The 19,921-nt window shown below is 40.5% G+C and overlaps 1 protein-coding gene across 13 annotated transcripts in view; it reads left to right on the top strand.

Annotated features, from left to right (window-relative positions):
* ZNF521 (zinc finger protein 521) overlaps positions 1-19,921 on the top strand; it is a 230,201-nt gene that overhangs the window by 190,541 nt on the left and 19,739 nt on the right. For all 13 annotated transcript variants that reach the window (XM_071418505.1, XM_071418498.1, XM_071418408.1 and 10 more), the window contains 2 exons: positions 10,471-10,602; positions 13,280-13,395. In XM_071418505.1, the coding sequence (XP_071274606.1) occupies positions 10,471-10,602; positions 13,280-13,395 (248 nt within the window). The remainder of the gene's footprint in view (positions 1-10,470; positions 10,603-13,279; positions 13,396-19,921) is intronic.

The following is a 19,921-nucleotide window of genomic DNA, read 5'->3' as shown; positions in this document are numbered from 1 at the left end:
GCTTCTGCTCACCACTTCTTCAGCTCCATTCGCCTTTTCAGTCTACTTCCTTTTTTTGTTTATTGTTGCCACTACATCTGTTCTCCTTCCCCAGCCAATCCTTATCTGTTTGATACATCTCTTTTTAGCCAACTTTTCTCTGTTTCTTCTACTCTGGTGTTTTTCTTCTTTTCCCCTTATTATTTGAAGTTCAGAACTTTTCCATTCTGTTACATCAAAGTTCACTGGAGGAGCAGCTGTGTTCTTAGGCACCACTCCTCAGTTGCTAACGTGGTGGGAAATGGTGTCTTTGCTCCAGTGAGGAATTAGGTTTGATCAAGGGTTGGAATAAATCTGTTAACAGAGGCATTTAGAATTTGGGAAAATAAAGCCAAGCCCCAAACATGTAACTGATAGAGAAAGAATAACTAATTGGCCCTCATTATTCTCTTATCCACAAATGAAGAACTTTCAATATAAAAATTCCAAAAGCTGTTTGTTCAGCTCAGTGTGAAGTCTTAGTACCAGCAGAGAAAGCAGGAAGGAGAGTGGAGCAGGTTTAGAATGAAGTCTAGTCCTTTTTTGATATGTGGGCCCAAAGCTGCTTGCTTGCTTTATAGAAGAATCAAAGAGAAACATAGGGAAAGGTTAGCTCAAATTAAAATTGAGCTTTCTCATTTTAAATGCTTTCCTAAATAAAACAGCAAACTTAATCAGATGAGCAGTATAAATAATTCTTTATATTAAATTGAGCTTTATCATTTTAATACATTACTGTACAAGGAGATCTCCCCTAACAGGCAAAGCAGTTTGCTCACATGAAAATAATCTAATTAAATGCCCAGTTATCAGCATGGACCTGAGGGCCTTCACAGCCTGCACCTCTTCTTCCTCCCTGTTTTTTTCTGAGGGCTGGGGATGAGGAAATGGAGGTTAAGGGGAAAGAAAGCAGAAAGTTGATATACACCTAAATGAGTTGAAGAGCTGGATCAAAATCACAGCAATGGCTGCTCATTCCCTAGTGTTCCTCCACCTATGTTAAATGATGCCAAATAATATTTGACTGATATAATAGCATTAAGATTTGGGAAACAAAATATCAATACTATCTGATGTATTAGGAAATATGAAAAGGATTGTTATTTCTTCATGCTCTTGAGTCAAATATCCAATAGAACAGGAAAGCCCTATCCTACTCTTTTTTTTTTTCCATTTTTCTTTTTTCTTTCCTATCTTTTAAGAATAAGCAGGCAATTCTTTGTAGATAAACAGCATTTCAGCATTTAGAGGCTTTATCTTCCAGACATCTAATAGCTTCATGCCAAAAGAAAGAAGGCAACTCTGACCCTTCTTGTATACTCAGAACAAAAGAAATACCTGATGAGACTTGTGTACGAAACATAATTTCTACTTCTGGTCCACTGTAGTGTAGAATTAATATTGACACTTTGATTGTCTCCATGTGAGATGTTTTCTCAGTACCACTAAATTTAGAACAGCTTGTATCTAGCTTATGCAACATGAAATATTCTCCCCTACCTTAAAAATTCATCTTTTCTTTGTGCAAAGCTTAAAAGTAGATATACCTGTACTTTGACCAGTGTCTTCCAGAAGACCCAGATGAGTGGGCATTACTAGTAGGCATGTAGCAACAATTAACAGAGAAAGCTAGTTCTCCAACCAGAGAGCAAGAACTAGAAAACAAAACTGTAGCCTGCACAGTGAACAAAAATACTGAAATTGAATGCATTTTTAAAAAATTTGAATTAATAAAAAAGCAAAAACTTTTTACTTGTTTTTACTGTGCTTAGTTCTTCTGAATACAAATATGACACTTTTATTATTTTTCCCCCTACAGTTTGATTACATCATTAATATCTACTTAGCTCAGGCAACCTCTGAGCCATTCAAATTGCAATTTTACTTTACTAAAGAAGATTTGGTCCAAGAGTTTTTCCTGGAAATAGACTCTTAGCTTACAGAAGAGAACAGAGAAAAACTCAATTCCAATAGTGCATTCATAATGGTGAACAGATGAAGCAGGGTCTGATTCTTCCACCATTAATTTAGTAAGAAAGTTTTCATTCTCTCTTTGGGATGCAGCTTTGGGGTATGGTTTCTTTTTCTGTAAAATTCAGATAATAATCTATATCTCACTGTATACTGAGAGGATGGAGGGCTTAACATTGCACCTCAGCAGAATTTTGTCCCACAAAAAGCCTAGGCAGGAGTCTAGAAGGATGGGAAGCCTGCTCTCCTCAGTTATGCCAGCATTTGGAGGATCAGTCACCAAGTTTTTAATCAGTGCTCACTAAGTGCCATTTGAAAAGGCAAATATTGAGCTGGATCATCTGTCTACAAATAACTCATACCACTCAGCTTATTCCTACTGGTTTAAATTTCTTTTTATATCCCATAGCAAAATTGTTTCCAAAATAAGCTCCATCACATGGGATTTTATTGCAATGATGGAGTGTAACCTTGTAATGTGTGTAGCTATGTGATGCAACACGGACTTTTTTTCTGAACGAATTCTAATACCTTTTTCTGGTGCAGTTACAGACAGGGAGTAGCAAATTATGCATGTCCCATCAGCTGGTGAATAACACTTGCAGAACTCCTGAACTCTCTCCCGGTAGCCAGTTGTGCAGAAAATGTTGTTGTTTGATGGAGAGGGGACTTGCTGTATTTAAATTGTTCTTACTTGATCTGAATACATCACACTTACTAAGAAATAGACCCTTCCAGTTGCCCTTCTTTTATTTTCATCCAGCCTCACTGAAGCCAGACAATTTGTGGCTTTAATAGAACATACAAGGCACATGTGGTAAGAAGAGTTCACTTACAAGCAGCCAAAGTGAGTGCAACCAAGCAAAAAAGTGAACAGTTGGTGAAGTGAAATGCATCCCTTGCTTCAGACAAAAATACAGTGGAATGAAAGATGCAGTAGACTGGCTTTCCCTTAAGCAGATCTAATTTCAAAATCTGTCCCTGGAGAGATGAACTTTTGCTTTAATTGAGGAGGTGGATCCCAGCTCTTTGTCACTCCATCGATCAGCACCCTTTGCTGTAGCTTTAGCAGTGCACTGCAGAGGGCTGTAGGATTTATTTCCTGCTTGTTGAATAAAGCTTCCTACCAAGCTGCTGGGAGTCAGCATGGCCTGGCCTCAGCAGCACAGTGCAGCTCCCATCCTCTTCCTGCGGCTGCAGGCCAGGACCTTCAAGGCAGTGTCATAGCCTGGTCCCTACCTTCCCCTTGAGAGGCTGCAGTTGTTGGAGACTCGAGAGTTTAGGATTGTTGCTAGGATCTTGTCTACCAGCTTTCCTTGGCATGAGCAGAGTCTTGCCTAAAAATCATTCTGAACTGAAAAAAAAAAAAAAGCAAGGGGAAAGACATTGCTCGGGGTGCAACCAGATGTTTTGAGTTTCTTCAGCTAACATCATGATTTTGGTTAAAAGTGGTATTAAGGATAAACACAGACCAGCATGCAGGCATCTACATGAGCAGTAGTATGTGGCACAAGAGGGAAGGTGTGAAGGATAACTGTGCATAGAGGGTGAGTGAGGAGGGAGGGTATTTCCTTCCCCTGCCCTCCTGTTTCCTAACATGTGGTGACTTGCGTCAGTCCAGGAGAAAGACAGGTGTACTTCTGTCTTTCCATCCAATCCTCCATGCTGTCTCATCAGGATTGAACCATTAGTTAGGACTTAAACAAAAACTGGTTTTGTATGGCAGGTTTTTCTCACAGCTGTAAATTCTAGCTGTATACTTCTTCCTGCTGCAAATGCCAGCTGTATGCTTTGCCTTTACTGTCTCCTCCTTTATCCCTAGTTCCATGCTTTTCATGTCAGCTTCCAAAATTAATGCTGTGGTGGATCGTGTTTCTCATTTGAGAGGTTCTGATAATGTTTGAGGAATTGAAAATGGCAGAAGCATTAGTGTTATCAGGGAAAAATTATGAATGGGGTGCTGGAGACTTCAGGTACTGTTCCATTTCAGCTTCCAGGCTTGGAAGAGCTGTTATTTGCTCTTTAGCATGTGAAGGTACATGTCATGCACATACTTGCCTCAGCAGACCCTAAGACCAAATTTTGAGTAGGAATGAGATTGTCTGAAGTGTCATGGGGAGGCTGGTGGTTGTGTAGGTGTGTGGCCAGTAGAATTTAAAAGATGCAGGTAGGCACAGCACTATAAGCTAGGAAGCATGGATGGCTGTACACTCTGCAAATTAAAGTGTTGTATGGTGTATTTTGTCCTTCCCTTGTTTTTGTGTGAGATGTTGTAGCCGAGGGGTTAGCTGTCATCCATGGCATTGCTTCCTTACTCCTCACATCTCTGGCTTATAAATGTGTGCTGCAGAATTAGCTCAGGGAAGAGTGAAAGCAATGTGAAGAAGGAGAAATTGGTTTAGGGGCATGGTTTGCTTGGTAAAAATATTACAAAGAAAACACATTGAATGTGGGAGCTGTGCATGTTTTAGGTCTAAAAAAAAAATTACTGGGCCTGCAGGCCATTTCATTCCTGTGTTGTGTGTGGAGGGCAGATTTTACATGACTTCTTAGCAGATGATTTTGAGCATGGACCCAGCCTCGTGATTTACCAGGAGGACATCATGATCCTAGGACCTTTGCCTATAGATTTATTCAGAGTAGAAGGCACAAGGACCCTTCTGGACAATCTCAAGGATGAATAAGACAAAGAGTTACTTATAAACTGTTACAAATTGGTTCTGGTAATGGCTGTAGTGTTGATCAGACAATATAAGAGGGCCCCCAGTGGTTACTGACTTAACAGCTGCATGTAAGTCAGCCAGTGAACATTTGCTTGTAGCTGCTCTAGTTTTGTTTTTATTGAAGAGCAAGAAGCATAAACACAAGTCTAGACACTGCTTAAAGGGTTCCACTTGTTTAAAGTGTGTACTGTCAGGGCCTTCCATGGAATGAACAAGTTGTGCCTTGAGTTGGTAACACAAACTGGGCCGGGTCATCCAGAGCGCTGGCTCTGGGGCAGGTGCAAGTGGGAGCATCCTGCCTGCTGTACAAGCAGCTCAGTAACTCTGCAGGACATGGGTAGCCAATACAAAGAGGATCCCCAAACATGAGTATATGCTCAGCACGAAGACTGATTATATTTGCTTTTATAGCTGGTTGTCAAGTTAGTTGCTGAGGTAATGGCTGCACCTCAATTAAAATCTACCTGCCTGCATTGAAACATTTAATATTTGTGTAAATATTAAACATTTATATGAATATTAAATGCATTTATTTGGAATTGATTCATGTTTACATTTTCCCACTATCTGAATAAAGATTACAAATGGAAAGCAATTTACTTATGCAGAAATTCTGCGTGCATCAAACTCATTTGACGTGAGCAGTGGGTAAACCATTCCCATCCATCTTGCAAGGTCTTAACCATGTCCAAGCTCATATCCCAGCCACATAAGGGCAACAGTAAGCACCAGTTCTGTGCTGTACAGTGGGTACTTTGTTCTTGCCTGCCTCATGGCGTTGTTGGGCCCATAATGTGAAGGACGTGCTGACTTGTTTTACGATGTACCACACCAGGGAATGCGGTGCATAGTTTTCTGTTAGATTTGGAAAAGTGCGGGCTTTATATTAAAGGTTCATTTCTTTTTCATCCTTCAGCTAACTCATTTGCACTGTAATGTACTATCCTATTCCTCCTCCTGATACTTGCTGCTTTTATACCTATTTTGCAAGCCATATTTTTAGTCTAATCCATACAGCAGTTGTCTAAAATTCCATAGCATTGCTTATTTCTTACCTATAACTCTTAATAAAAAATAGGGCTGTGCCAACCTATTATATCCTTAATAGAATATTCTAATGGTTATTAAATCAATTGACTCTGAATCTCACTTTAATAAATGAGTCAGACAGTATTTTCCAATTACTGTCAGCCGCCACCTTTCCAAAGAGCAGATTATTTTGATTGAATTTTTTAAAGCTGCTCAGCACTTTTTTTTAAATTTTTTTTTTTACTTTTTTTTTCTGCCTGAATAAGAGCAAAGAGCAGCAGCTCTGTTCTGCAGGGAAGGAGAGCCCTTTGGACTGTATCTGACACTCCATTCCATTTCAGATTTATCCCAAATGAAAACTGAAAATGTGACATTTCACTGGCCCTTTATTTATTAATGATATCATATTTTGCACTTCCATAGCACCCTATCAAATTGTTTGCTAAACATGGAGAGCTAGACAGGGGCCACTGCGTGAACAGAGCCTTTTGATTGCTCTTTCCACATCTGGCACCTTTGCAGGATTTGCCACATCCTGGCTCTTTTCATGCCAGTGGAAGATAAAAGGCTGGCTGTGCTTTTAAATTGTCTAGGGAGAGCGGAGAAAAGGGACAAAGCCTTGTTCCCCCATCCTTCCACAGTGGTGTGTGATCCAGGCAAGTTGTGTGTCAAGAAATACAGTCTTAAACCCTTTCACAGGCAGATGGCAATGATTCTGGGTCTTCTGAGTATGGTAGATAATCTTGGACTCTTCTCCAGCTCCACTATCTTGGTTGTATTAAAAGTCTTATGGGATAGTAATTAGGTCAGCCTTTTAAAGTAGAAATTAAAAATTAGCACCTCTTCCTTCAAGATGGGTAGTCTGAGAAACATAGGCCACACTGTCATGCCCAAGGTGATAAGAGTATGTCAGTGTTGGAGTTTGGAATAGAAGCCAGAGATCCTGACTCTTCTGCCAGTTCTGTACACTTAGCTGTCTTCCTTAAATTTAAATCGTGGCTGGTCTCAGATTCTTGAATTCAAGGGCTGGAACCTTGCCCTTTGTTTCAAGGATGCAACAAAGCTGGTGATGTGCACAAAATGGGTGAAAACAGTGGGACTTAGGAAAAATATTATTCTGTTAGTTATACAAATGTAGTCTTATTTTAAATATGATCTTTAGAACTTGGAAACTAAAAGCATTTCATTTTTAAGAGAAACTTAGATTCTGCACAAATTGATGTCTTTTGCCTGGGGAAGGTTTTTATCTGCCCCAGGCGAGTGGGTGAGGGGATTTTTCAAACCCTGTTTATAAGCCTTTAGGAAAATCACATTTGCAACATAGAATAATCAAAGTGATTTTGATATTTGAGACCAGGAAGTCACCTTGGATCTGAGTAATATGGGAAATACAATAAGGGTCACATTTAATGGGGTTCAGTTCTTCTTGAACAAGTACAATTTCTGTGTAATTAAAATTAGCTTTGCTTCAACATCAGGAGAGCATGCCTTTCTTACTACTTTTTTCTTCATCAACTAAGGTAATGGAAAGACCAAAAAAAGAAGCCTTCTCTGTTTTCTGTAGAGTCATATAAAAGTATTTCTTTTTCGGAAGTCTTTTTTCCTTGTAATGTTTGAAGAACTCCCTGTTCTGTGTTCCCATGCTCAAGAATGATTAGCATGGTTCATTTACACTTTGCCAACAGTAACTCTGTGATTTGAGAATTGCCATTGATTATTTTCACCTTGACTTCTGGAAGATCCTGAGATGGAGCTCCCTTTGTCCTAATTGCTTTGACTGTGTGTATCAGCACAAACAGGTTGATGAAGAAACTTCACCTTACAGGCTTCCTATCTCATAACTGCCCATTGAGGGGAACTTTCACCATCTCCAGAACTATCTGTTCAATACTGACCATGGCAAAGATATGCATATAGGAGAAATATTGTGTGGCAGTCTGTGCAGTCCTCATAACTAATTAGCAAGTTCAGGAAAGAAGAGGCATTTATATAAGATTTGTTGAGCCCTCCTCCTCTTTTCAGTATGCTGTTCTGCAGCTTTGCCCGCAGCTGTGGGTTGCTGCCTGTTGGAAGCACACAGCTTACAACCTGCCTTGGAGGATGTGTCTGTGTCTCTTAGATCTACAGACTGGAGTGTGCCAGGTTCTTTTCCTTCATGCTCCCCTTGGTGGTGCTTGCATGGGCTGTACTTGTCCTCTCTCAGCAGTAGCAAAGGCAGAACACACTGGAAGGGTTTGTCAGTGATGGTGGAAAATGCCAAATCCCAGATAACTCTTGAAAATCCACTAAAATTTTCCCTGCTAATGAAGTAGTTAGCATATATTTTATTAATATTTTAAATTTTTTTAATGAAGAGTTACAAAAGGTGTCACCTACAAGATGAGAAAGTGTCACCCACTCTTAACCTTCCCCTGGAAGTCTTTTGCAAAGGATTTTATCAGCTATCATACCTGACTACCAGCATATGTGGCTGGGTGGGATGTGTACCTCAGCAGCCTGTGCTCTGTCGCCACCATATTCCAGTCTCTCCAGAGAGGCCATGGTGTCAAAACAGCTGAGATTGACCTCAGCCTTTGCCTGAGTTTGTGTTGACAGCTGTCCTCAGTGGATCCAGCTATAAATTGGTGCCTGGTCAGACAGGCTGAGAGTCAAGTTCTTCTGTCTCATGTAGGCAACAGAGACAGGCACTTCAGCAGCAACAGTCTGTGGGCAGCAGATTGCCAGGACCACCAACATTTTTCAGCTGACACTCAGAGCAGGCCTTCCATTTCACACCCTCTAAAAGCTCTGCAGCATGCATGTGATGATGCAGAGCAACACGGCGTCCCCAGGCAGGTGCAAAGGAGAGCCCTTTATTGCAAAAACCAGGCCTTTGTAAGCAGCTACCATTACCATAGTATAGTTTTAAGGCACAACAAGCCCAAGTCAACCAACCACTGTACACCACGATGTGGACATGTGGCGGTCACACAGCACGTCCCTCACCCCTCTCACGTCTCTCACATCTCTCTACCTCTATTCCAACTGAGTCACTCTCCTATAGTTCCCTTCCACTTAGCCTAAGTAGCAGGCCTGAGCCATGATTTTACAAGGCCCTTATTTTATAAGTTTTTACATATATGCAGCAGAGGCTGTCAGGAACATTGAACATTGCTTTCAAGAAGGATTGGGTAGAAAAGGAAAGAAAGTTTGCAGTTTGCTGTGTCTGCATGGGAGTGTGTAAACCTTTGTCTTTGCTGGGTTTCATCTGCCCCTTTTCATTGTACAGAGCTGACACCTCATGGAAACCACACAATGGTAATTTTCAGTGGTTCCACCTGCAGAATGGCCACCATGGCCTGGCTTAGCTCACACTGTCTAATTCCCCTCCTTTGACTAGAGATGCCATGACTTACGCAAAGGCTAAATTTAGCTTTTGGACTAACAAAAAGTGAAAGCTGGGGGCTACCACTGACATTTTTTTACCATTCTCATAAGTCACTAAGGGTCATTTGAGGCAGGAATGTGTCCCCACTTAGCCACAGGAACACCATGTCATGCTCTCTTTACACCAGTGGAAAGGATTGTCATGTGGGATGCAAAACATTGTCTGTGCATCCAATATCCTTCGTGAATGCCCATCACCAGGGTCACTCATGGTCACTGCAGGCAGCGCTGTGTCTGACGGGAGGTTGGCAGCCTGGCATTTAGGTGTTCAGCATGGACAGGGAGTTCTCCTGAATCGCTCCTTCCCAACTGAGAAATGGCAGGGAGCTGCCCCAGTCACCAAGCCCTCCATTCCCGCTTGTTTTTTAATAATCAGATACAATATTTACCTGCGAGATCAATGCCACTCGTGTAGCACACCGGTGACATACAGAAGGACCTTTTCTAAGCGGCGCTGTGGGAATTGAGGCCTCTGCAGCAGGGCTGGAAGCCACTTCTTACCTAGCAACTGTTTCTAAGTAGGACAGCCGCTGACTGCCCTCATGGCAGAGTGGATGAATCCTGCAGCACCCTCAGGAAGGGAACCTGGTGCCAGGCACCAGCCGGCCTTGGAGGACAATGGGAGGAAGCAGAGGAACAAGCGGCGGGGAGCGGGAAGGGTTTTAAAGCCACAGGATGTGGACGGGAAAGCTGCGTCAGAAGGCGCATGGGGACTTCTCTGGGCTGTTCCGAGGAGAAATGCAAATAAAGAGGGAAAAAATCCAGGATTGTCAGAAAGAGAGGTCTGAAATCCTGCAGCTTGCAAAAGGTTTCATGTATGCCCGCAGGACTGGGAATGTGGTGTAGGAGTGGTGTGAGGGTATAACCTACCCACCCTTCTCACGCCAGTTACAAGAAACTCCACCTCAGCCAGAGTGCCAAAAACAGCATTCACAGTTCTTACCCGTGGTAGACAGGATGATGTGTGATCAGCATTAAATTCCTCACGTGCTGTTTTGCAAATGTACTTGGTCGTGACTGGGTGGCTCTGCTAAGAAATGATGTTTCAGGTCATAGTCATCATTTCCTACTGAAGGCTAATGCTCTGCATTCCTGCATAGTGCTAATTATAAGTGGAAAATCTGTGCTTTTAATGCCCAGTCAAGCTTTGGATATTCTGAAACATTCTGGGCAAGAGAACATTTCAGCAATCCAGTTTCCTGAGCTTAGGAAAACAAAAAGTTGCTCCAGTTCACAGATTGTGTTGACTTTCTCTTTGTAAGGGCTGTGGTGAATTTCAGTTTTCATTTGATTTCTCCTACAGATGAAGGACTGAACCATGAATGCAAACTCTGCAATCAGACATTCGACTCTCCTGCCAAACTTCAGTGCCACCTGATAGAGCACAGCTTTGAAGGCATGGGGGGCACCTTCAAATGCCCGGTGTGCTTTACAGGTAGGAGCCCATCACTGCTTGTCCCAGTCATGCCCTTAGCTTGACCTTGCAGAACTCCCTGAAAAAAATGTGTTGTGTGCTGGCTTTAGGTCAGCTTTAGGAGGGAACATTTCATTTTGCTCATTAATAATATTGATTAGAAATCGTTAAGAAAGCTGAGCTCCTTGGAAGGTCAGTCATCCATCTGTAAGAAGTGCATTTCAGGCTCTTCTATCGGAAGTTTGAGCTTTTTATAATTACAGAAGTGATAGTCTGTTACCTTCCACGATATCACTTCTATGTTTCAAACCTGCCAAGGTTAAAACTATCCATAAATTTCTGCTTTAAAGCTACAGATGCTTCATCTAAACCAATAAAACTCAGAGCAGAATTTGGCCCCAGTTTCCAGGCATTGCCTGTGCAGCAGCATTCTCCTCTGATGGGGTAAGAAAGCCCACATGCGTGTGTGTGTTGGCTTGTGGTGAGAAGAAACACCCTTGTAATGTGCTTTACAAAGCAAACCATGCTGTCTTGCCACAAGTCAAGTTCTGCTCTCCCCTGACACAAGTCCAAGTGTGGAATAATCCTCCCCAAGTCAGTGCTGTTATTCAGTAGTAAAACCCAAGTGAGAAAATAACTTGACCCAGTAGGGCTAAGCACTGCAGTGTTTGGGCCATAATGAAGAACAGAAAAATGCTGTTGTTGGAAATGAAAACACATTAAAAGGATGCCTACTGAGTTGTTGTGAGTTTTTTTAAGGCCTTCCTAATAGAACATTTCATAAAATGATAACCTAAAACATGAGTGTTACTATGTAGCTTGCATTCCCAATTTTGCCTTAAAAGATGAAAATCAAAGATAATCACAAACATGACAAAACACACTTTGGGTATTCACACATCAATGGCATGCTAATTCTGGAAGCCATTCAAGGTTTCTGTTTTCCATTAATGGAAGTGAAGGATTTTCATTGATAAGCAAATAGACCCTTTAATACCTTCATTTTACTCCTCTTTGTTTGGCAGCCCCATGCCCAGTGAAACCTAAGCGAGTGCTACCAAAGAAAATTAAATTTGAATTTTTCATCTTTCAGATACAGTGGCTGGTGATGATTATTACCTCTCTGTGTTCAGATTTCACACATTTCTGTGGGTTATAAAATTAAAAAAATACATAGTTCCTCTTCACTGCACAGCTTGTCTGAGCATGGGTAGTACCACCAGAAACAGTTTGTCAGTAAAGTATCTGTCTTCAATAATTCTTTCAGTTAGGCATTCCTTCAAGTTTTTAGTTTTACTACTGATTCTACCATTTTTTTCCCTTGTTTTTGCTTACACATTATGGTGTGATCTTTCTTTAGTGTGATGTCATGAATCTTCCATTTCCAAGTTTAGGATGTTGTAAATGCAACATAAAAACTTGCATATGTAAAGAGTACCCACTGAGGGCTCTCCATGTGACCAAGATCCCTGATAAAACTAATCCTTCCATTTCTGAGCCAGTAGCCTTGTGAAATGTGTTAAGGAGTATGGAGATAAGTTGATTCCAATCTGTGCGAAATTCTTCTTGCTTTTTGCTGATGGGGTAAATAGACAGTGAGCATTAATCACAAACAATGATGCTTTATTAGCAATGTGCCATTAAATTACTTCAGCACATGTTGCTAGAATATTAACGAGAAGTAAAAATCACCAATATAAGTTTTATATGGAAAATGGAATCTGATCTTTTTTTTCCAGGGTAATGAGAAATGTGATTAAAATGTATGACTCAGAAGAACAATATTCTGATGTTTTTTGTTGCCTTGCAATTAGAATAATTTTAATGATTAGGAGTGGAGTCAAAGTCAAATGCCAGCATCTTTAATAAATCCTTTCCCTGCCTATACAGATTAATATTGTAGATGCAAACTTTTTTAGGTCACAGTGCACCAGGCATCCATCAGAAGTCAGTGCTGCCAACCCAAACACTGCCTCTGGCATATACAATTTAATTATTAATAGTATGTCTCCTAGGTAAACTGTTACACAGTCTTAGGGCCTTGTTTTGTAGTCATTAAAATTGAACATGTTTATATTATTGAAACCCTTGCATTCAGTGTGTAGGCAGAGTTGATCTTAAAGTATCCAAAGAGAATTTACCTGCAGTTCTGTTTCACATTTATAGACATTGCCCCAATATAGCTGTGGGATATAATTTTTAACATTAACACATTTAAATACAGAGCTGTTTGTTAGCTTTAACTTTAGGCACACAGAGTAAACAGGGGCTTGGCATCTGTGCTTTTCAAACCTGTTGGTTGCCAGGAAATAAGTTTTGTGTGTGTTCAGTCAAAGTGCAGTAAGCATGAAGAAATAATTCTGAACAGGAAATGGCATTTTCAGATACTCTATAGATGAAATCTTCATTGGTTGTCCTGACAGGGTGTCTTTTTTTTTTTCTTGGTCAGTTGTTGGGCTTTTTTCCTTACACCAGGAATCTTCTTTTCAATTCATTTGTTTTAGAAGAAGCCTCACACTTTGCAGATAAATGACATTCATTGGTATGCATTATAGCAACAGTGTAAGGTGAAATCTGAATGCACTTGCCTAATTTTACATCCTGGAATTGCTCAATGCTATTGGGAGATTGTTTATAAAAAAACTCTTCACTTATGATATGAAATAATGAAAAGCTTGTTCTTTGTCTAATATTTCAGTGTTTGTCCAAGCAAACAAGTTGCAGCAGCATATTTTCTCAGCCCATGGACAAGAGGACAAGATCTATGACTGCACACAGTGTCCACAGAAGTTCTTCTTCCAAACAGAGCTGCAGGTACTACACTTGTTACCTGGGAGTTATAAAGGCATTATGTATTTGATAGCTGAGTTCAAAGTTATACTTGCCATGACCTCCTCTGATTCTTGCTTATCATCAGGATGGGAATTAGAGAAGGTCAAGAGAAATTGCAGGTGATTCAACCCATGCTGCTTCAAAAAGATGCTGGCAGAAAGCCACCTGGTACAGAGCTGAATTTCAGGATTCTTGCGCTGTAGGCTCTTGAAGCTCAAGGTATTTTCTAGGAGAGAGAATTGGGCATCCAAGTTTTTCTGCTTGATAGCCATAAAACATTTAGTTAACCAGTGAAATGGAAAATAAATGTATTCTTTTTTCTTTAAATGTGAAAGCTATGCACTGCAGTAGGAATGTAATGATGGCAGAGAGGGGAAGTAGAAAGAATTTCTCTTTTGATTTGGTGGGGAACAAAAATAGGGCCAAATGAATGTCTTTTTGTGGGCTGTTGTCAGATTTGTAATGATACTGTCTATTAATGGTAAACAAAAGGAGAGAGAAAGAAAGAGACAAAACAAGAGAGAGAGAAAGAGAGAAAGAAAGAGAGAGAGAAAAAAGAGAGAAAAAAGAGATGAAGGAAGGAAGGAAGGAAGGAAGGAAGGAAGGAAGGAAGGAAGGAAGGAAGGAAGGAAGGAAGGAAGGAAGGAAGGAAGGAAGGAAGGAAGGAAGGAAGGAAGGAAGGAAGTGCAGGTATGCAAAAGACAGTTATGAAAAGAAAGAAACAAGAACACAAGATAAAAATTACTTTTAACAGTAGAATTTGGACTGGATTTTGAAAAGCAGAATAGATAACTGAATTATGAAGATGTAAAGCACACAGAGTGTAATTATGATTTGAACAATCCCCTCCTAACAAGTCTATCCCATCTAAAATACACTTCCATTTCAAAATACATGGGCTCCCAAGCAACTGCCTTCTTTTATTTTGTTGTAATAAACAAATGACATGTTTTTCCACTCAAAATTTATTCCTGCCCAAGACTAAGAAAAAGATTTTGCTCTTTCCGTCTAAGCCTCATTCACTGAAACTTCAACATAATTGAAGCACCTGGTTTCCTAGTGAAGGGCACAAAAGGGTGTCACTACAGAGAGAAACTCTGCTCTACATGGGCTAGATGACTGTGTTGGTAGTTCCATGCTGCAGAAGGCTCTTACTAGACAGCATCTCAGCATCCTTAGTGACAGCCTCCCTCTGTCTTATCTACACTTGCAATAAGGAAGAGGTATTAATTTACTTATATACTTAATTCATTAGGTTTAGTATTATTTTAATTAATTTGGATAGCCCTACCTCAGTGGACAATGCATTATGTTTAAAAAAATACAATGCCATCATGCCATTTGGATTTATTTGTTGGGATCACTGTCTTTCTGCTCTTACTTGCACTTACCTACCCAGGCTGCTGAAAGGGCAGCAAAGCACTCAGGCACAGCAGTAGGTACTGAGTTTTGGGATCTGCTCTTGCTGAAAATGCATTGATTTCCAGCCCACTCCCACTTGAAACCTATTCTAGAAGGCACGGCTTTGTTCAGGCTATCTACCACCTAAAGAAATGGAATTTTTGGCAACTGTACTCCAGGTTATGCTTCTCTGTCCTTTCACATTGCCTTGGTTTGTGTTGGGGCTTGCAGCATAGCTGTATGTTTATTCTATCAAGGGCAGTTCCTTACTTTTTAAATTAAATGTGCATCTGATGTTCTTCTCCCATGCACAGGACATGAGGATCATGTCATATTAGAAGGTAGGGTCACTCCATGGTTGTAGGGAAGGCAGGGTGGAAACATGAACAAAGTAGAGCAGGACAGAATGCAGTAGCATAGAAGTCCTATCCACATGTATGGTTCAGCTGATAATTAAAGGGAATTAATTCAAGCAAACAGAAAATATATGCGTTATAATGGTGCTTAATTTGGTGTTTGGCCGACTGTGATTCTTCACTTAGCATTTTCTGGCTCCTGTTCAGAAAGAGTAGCCTATAGGAACATAAGAATCCCCTCACACTATGTTCATGTCACCTTCTCAATACAAAAATCAAGTAAGAGTCCCTTTAGAAGTTTCCATTATTTCACTCCAAGCTCTTGATAGGAATGCAACACAATCCCACAGGACCACATTCCAGTGAGAACAGAGAACAAATGACCAGTCCTGAAAATCAAACCTTCAATGTTTTGCTCAACCTTCAAGTTGAAATAATGAAATTTTACAGGAATTTGCTCTTTGTTTTAAGATCCTTTTGACACTTCCTTTGTGCTCTGTACACTGCTCTTAAATGCCTGTGTGCTCAATAGCTGCAGAACCAGCTTTAAACTTTTTTGGATACTACCTGCATATGGAGGAATAAATGGAAACCTTCTGTAACAGTTAGAAGTTTATGCTTTAAGAGTGTTTCAAGTTGTGAATTTTTGTACTTACATGTTTAAAAGGCTATATGTTGTATTTATACTTCTGAAATGGAGTTGAAAAAGTGTGTCCCTAAAAGTGTTTATTCTTTAAAATAGAAAGCTTTTAATAACACATGCTTAACACAATAAGGGCTTTTATAAAATAGGCTTCTACAAATTAGGAAGCTGAAAGGTAGATGCATTTATAGAGTGCCTAGATTTCCCCCAAAAGATTAAAATCTTCTAATTGAACACCTGGACCATTTAGTTGTCTACAGAGCATGGATATATCTAAAGCAGTGTTGTCCATTCATTATCCAGGAATGACAAGGAAGTAAAGAAACTTATCACTAGTTTATTATTGAATTTTCATTAAATTATGAGAAAGGAATTTGTACCTATTAAGACTTATTTTTCCTGCCCATATGCTCTTTCGAGTGCCTGCTCCTTTTTGCCTTAATCTTATTGGACATAGGCTTAGATGTTTGCTCTGGTGTTTGTGCCTCTCTTGTCTCTGATAAGGAGTAAAAATTTCTTTCCTATTTCCAGTGCTAGTATTAATTCCACAGAATCAGAATGATTTGGGTTGGAAGGGACATTAAAGATCATCTGGTTCCAACCCCCTGCCATGGGCAGGGATGGCTTCCACAAGACCAGGTTGCTCAAAGCCCCATCCAACCTGGCTAGGAACACAACATATTGTGGTGTTTGTGGGGAGGAATGAGGTACCCTTGTGGGGTGTTAACCAAAGTGAATGAATCAATTCACTTTAGTTTTATGCAGATGTTGATGGATCAGAGAGGTACTGATATCCAATAGAATTGATGAATAATTGTACTTTTTTTTTTTTTGTGTATTATCAGCTCTGATAGTTAGTTTTCAATACAATGCTAGCCAAGATTACATGATCTCAGCACCATTTTGCCCAGAACAAAAATGATATCTCTTTTTGGTGAATTAGGACATTTCCTTAACTTCTTGTGACTAATAATTAGTTGCCCCTGGGGTAGTTAAGTGTCCCCACTTTAGAAACATGAAAACTAGGGCAAGAAATAATTGGATCAGCAGTTGCTTCTCATCCTGTTCAAAAGGGACCTGGCCTCAGTGATTCACGCCCTTGCTGCTTCCCATCTGGACTCCATCAGCACAGAATACCTGGGCATGGAGCCATCAGCCTGTAGGACGTTCCAGCTAATACAGAGAGCTGCAGCACTGGCCCTCAGTAGCAAAGGAGACCAGGAGCATATTCAATCAGCTCTCTTGCTGTCTATACTGCCTTCCTACATGTTTGTCCAGTTGTGTTCTAAGACTCAGTCCTTAATTTTCTTGGTGGACTGGGTCAAGCGCATCTCAGACATGACCTGAGAAGTTCTTCCCATTTGGAAACAACGTGGTAGTTGACAAAGTTCTGCTTTGAGCATTTCTATCAAAGAGCTGGAGATTTTTCCTCAGAAGCTAGAACTTCCTCACGGACTGGCCTGTGAGAGCATGGAACAGACTTCCACAGCAGTTAAGTATTATGACAGATGTCCTCAACTTAGGCTTCTGAGAGCAGGATGCACCTACATGTGCCAAAGGCTCCCTTCTCTCATACAAACATATACCTGTATGTAGATTTCTAAACCTTCCCCAAAATCCCAAACCACAGCAACAGAGCTCTACCCAAACAAAAAATACAGCTCCTTCCCCAGGGAAAGGATGAAAGAAAGAATGAAACACTCATAGCAGATGTTACTCATGTCGCTTCAAACAGCAGGAGAACATTCTTAGTTCCCAGTACAAGCTGCTGAAACAAGGCAGGACAGGGGCAGTATAGAAGAATCTGTGGAAGTTTTATGTACATTAATCCAGACTCCTTCTCTGGATTTCCAGTTTTACCATTTTCTTGTTCCAAGTTAGCACTATTGAAACTAATCTTCTAGCTTCTTCCTCACTTCTTTAAGGGTTAAACTTTCCAAAGATCTCAGCATTGAAAAATGCTCCCAAAAACTCAACATTTTAAAACAGCCTTTAAAATACCCTTGACCTGAGCTGGAGCAGAACTAAGCAAGCTCTAGGCTATTTCAAGAACTAAAGGCTTGACTGAGACCTTTAGTGGAGACAGTGGCAGAGCTGGGATTCAAGCACTATGTTCTCTCATTTGGGGGTCAGCTAGAGAAAACTGCTAATTAACCTGGGCTGGGGTTGTCTCCTTGTGGCAGAGGCCTTCTGGGGCCAGCTGGGAAAGAGGTTGGTGTAGGAATAGCATCAGCCATAGCAGCAGTGGCACAGCTACCTCCATCTAGGATTGTTTTGCCAAAGCCCCCACAGTAGTTGAGTCTGTGTACCATGTAGGTCCCAACAGCAGGGGAGACCGTGAATAATTTATGCTCTTTACACAAAAACAGGCACAAAACTTCTAAACCTGCAGGATGTTTTCTTCACACAGAAAAGGCCTCAAAACATTTTTTTAAGAGAAATTGGAGATTAGTTTTGGCATTTCTAGGTCCCCAAGCTCTTAGGGTGAGGAGTGGAACATAGATGCTGGCTTTCTAGGCCCCAAAGGCCAGGAGCCAGCAGGGAATAACTTTGTCAGCTCCTCTTAAAAAGAAGCCTACCTGGAATCCAATTAACAGTCAAAGCTTTAGGCCAGCATTTTCAAACTCAGTGGCCTATTTCTGAGAGGGTGCTGAGCACCTCCAGGTGCAGATAAGGCCAGGGCAAGATGCTGGTGCTGAGTACATCAGGAAATCAGGTCAAAAATGCCTGAAGTTAGGAACCTTGATAAAAGCATAGGTGCTGAGCAGCCACAGCCTCGTTTAAAGTTTCAACAAAACACTTTTGATGCCTAAATACAGGCATCACATTCATTAATGTTGGCCCTAGTCCTTAGCAGGCAGTCAGGTTGCTGTTCTCAGAGCAAATGCCGAGGAGTCAGAAGAGCTGGATTTATTTGTAAGGTCAGGCACTAAGTTGCTCCACATAACCATGCATGCTCTCCATCTTGTGAGTGAGGATGATGATGATAATAATACATGTTCCAGAGATACTAGCTTTGTAATTAATGTTTGTGTTTTAGGGGACTAGGCTGAGCTGCATGCATTGAAAGTTTGCTTTTTTTCCTGGGCCCTTACTGTGCATTCTGTTTCAGATAGATATGTGGGCATCAGTATGTGCACATCTTTCCATGTCTTTCAAGATTTAAAAAATTCAGACTTGTGTTCCTGAGATTTGAGGCTTTTTCCCCCTAGAAGGGAGAATTATTTTCTTTGCAAATTTTCTCAAAAAGGCAATCAAGAGAAGCACAGTGGAGGCACTCATGCATTAGCTCTTTAAGGACATACCTTCTAAGTGTTTCCCCTGCAAGTCTTTTGCTTCAATGTCAAACAAAGTTTAAATACAAAAAGAAATTCTTTGAATTCCCTTCCAGTGCCCCTTCCCTCCTGGGGACTGAGGGGTGTTATGGCCACATTAGGTTTTCATGCAGTAATTCTTTTCTAAATAAGAAATTTCCAGGTTTGGAGCTTGTGAGTTCACCCGCCTTTGATTGGCCTATTCAAATGTAAACATTCCCTGTGGGTACTTCATTAGTTCATGAATATTTATAGCACATTGCAAAGCCCACCAAGCCCAAAGAGCCAGAATTTTTCAGGGACCATTTTGATTTCACTAAATAGTGCTTGTCAAAGATGAGCTTAATATTAATGTGTCTTATTTGTCTTCACATACTTCATATATGAGTAACTCTGCATATCACAGTCAGCCTGTGAAATTTTCTATAGTCTTTCCTGTAAATAAGGAGGAAACAATGTGTTCACAGTATCCCTTATACATTCCCTGTAAGAACATTCCTTAAATTTCTGGAGCAATTGAATCACAATTATGGGTTTGTTTTTTCAGATGCTTGAGTAATATTATTGATGAAAATACAGAATTAATTGGGAAATAAGAGCACTTAAGTGATGGATATTACATTTAAATTCACATTTTAATCTTGAAAAGAAATTCAGACTTAAGGAACAATAAAATGGCAAAGAACTGAAAACTAAATATACTGTCCTAGGTGACAGTCATAAAGTACCTATTCAAAAATAAGCTAAAATTTATATTCCTTCTCTTTCTAGGGAACAGTCATACCCAAAAGCAT

Source organism: Agelaius tricolor, unplaced genomic scaffold (genome assembly GCF_023055355.1).
Source record: "Agelaius tricolor isolate 1412-34295 unplaced genomic scaffold, bAgeTri1.0.p SCAF_2, whole genome shotgun sequence".
NCBI lineage: Eukaryota > Metazoa > Chordata > Aves > Passeriformes > Icteridae > Agelaius > Agelaius tricolor.
Note: the sequence above shows the minus strand (reverse complement) of the source record. Positions and strands in the feature narration are given on the sequence as shown.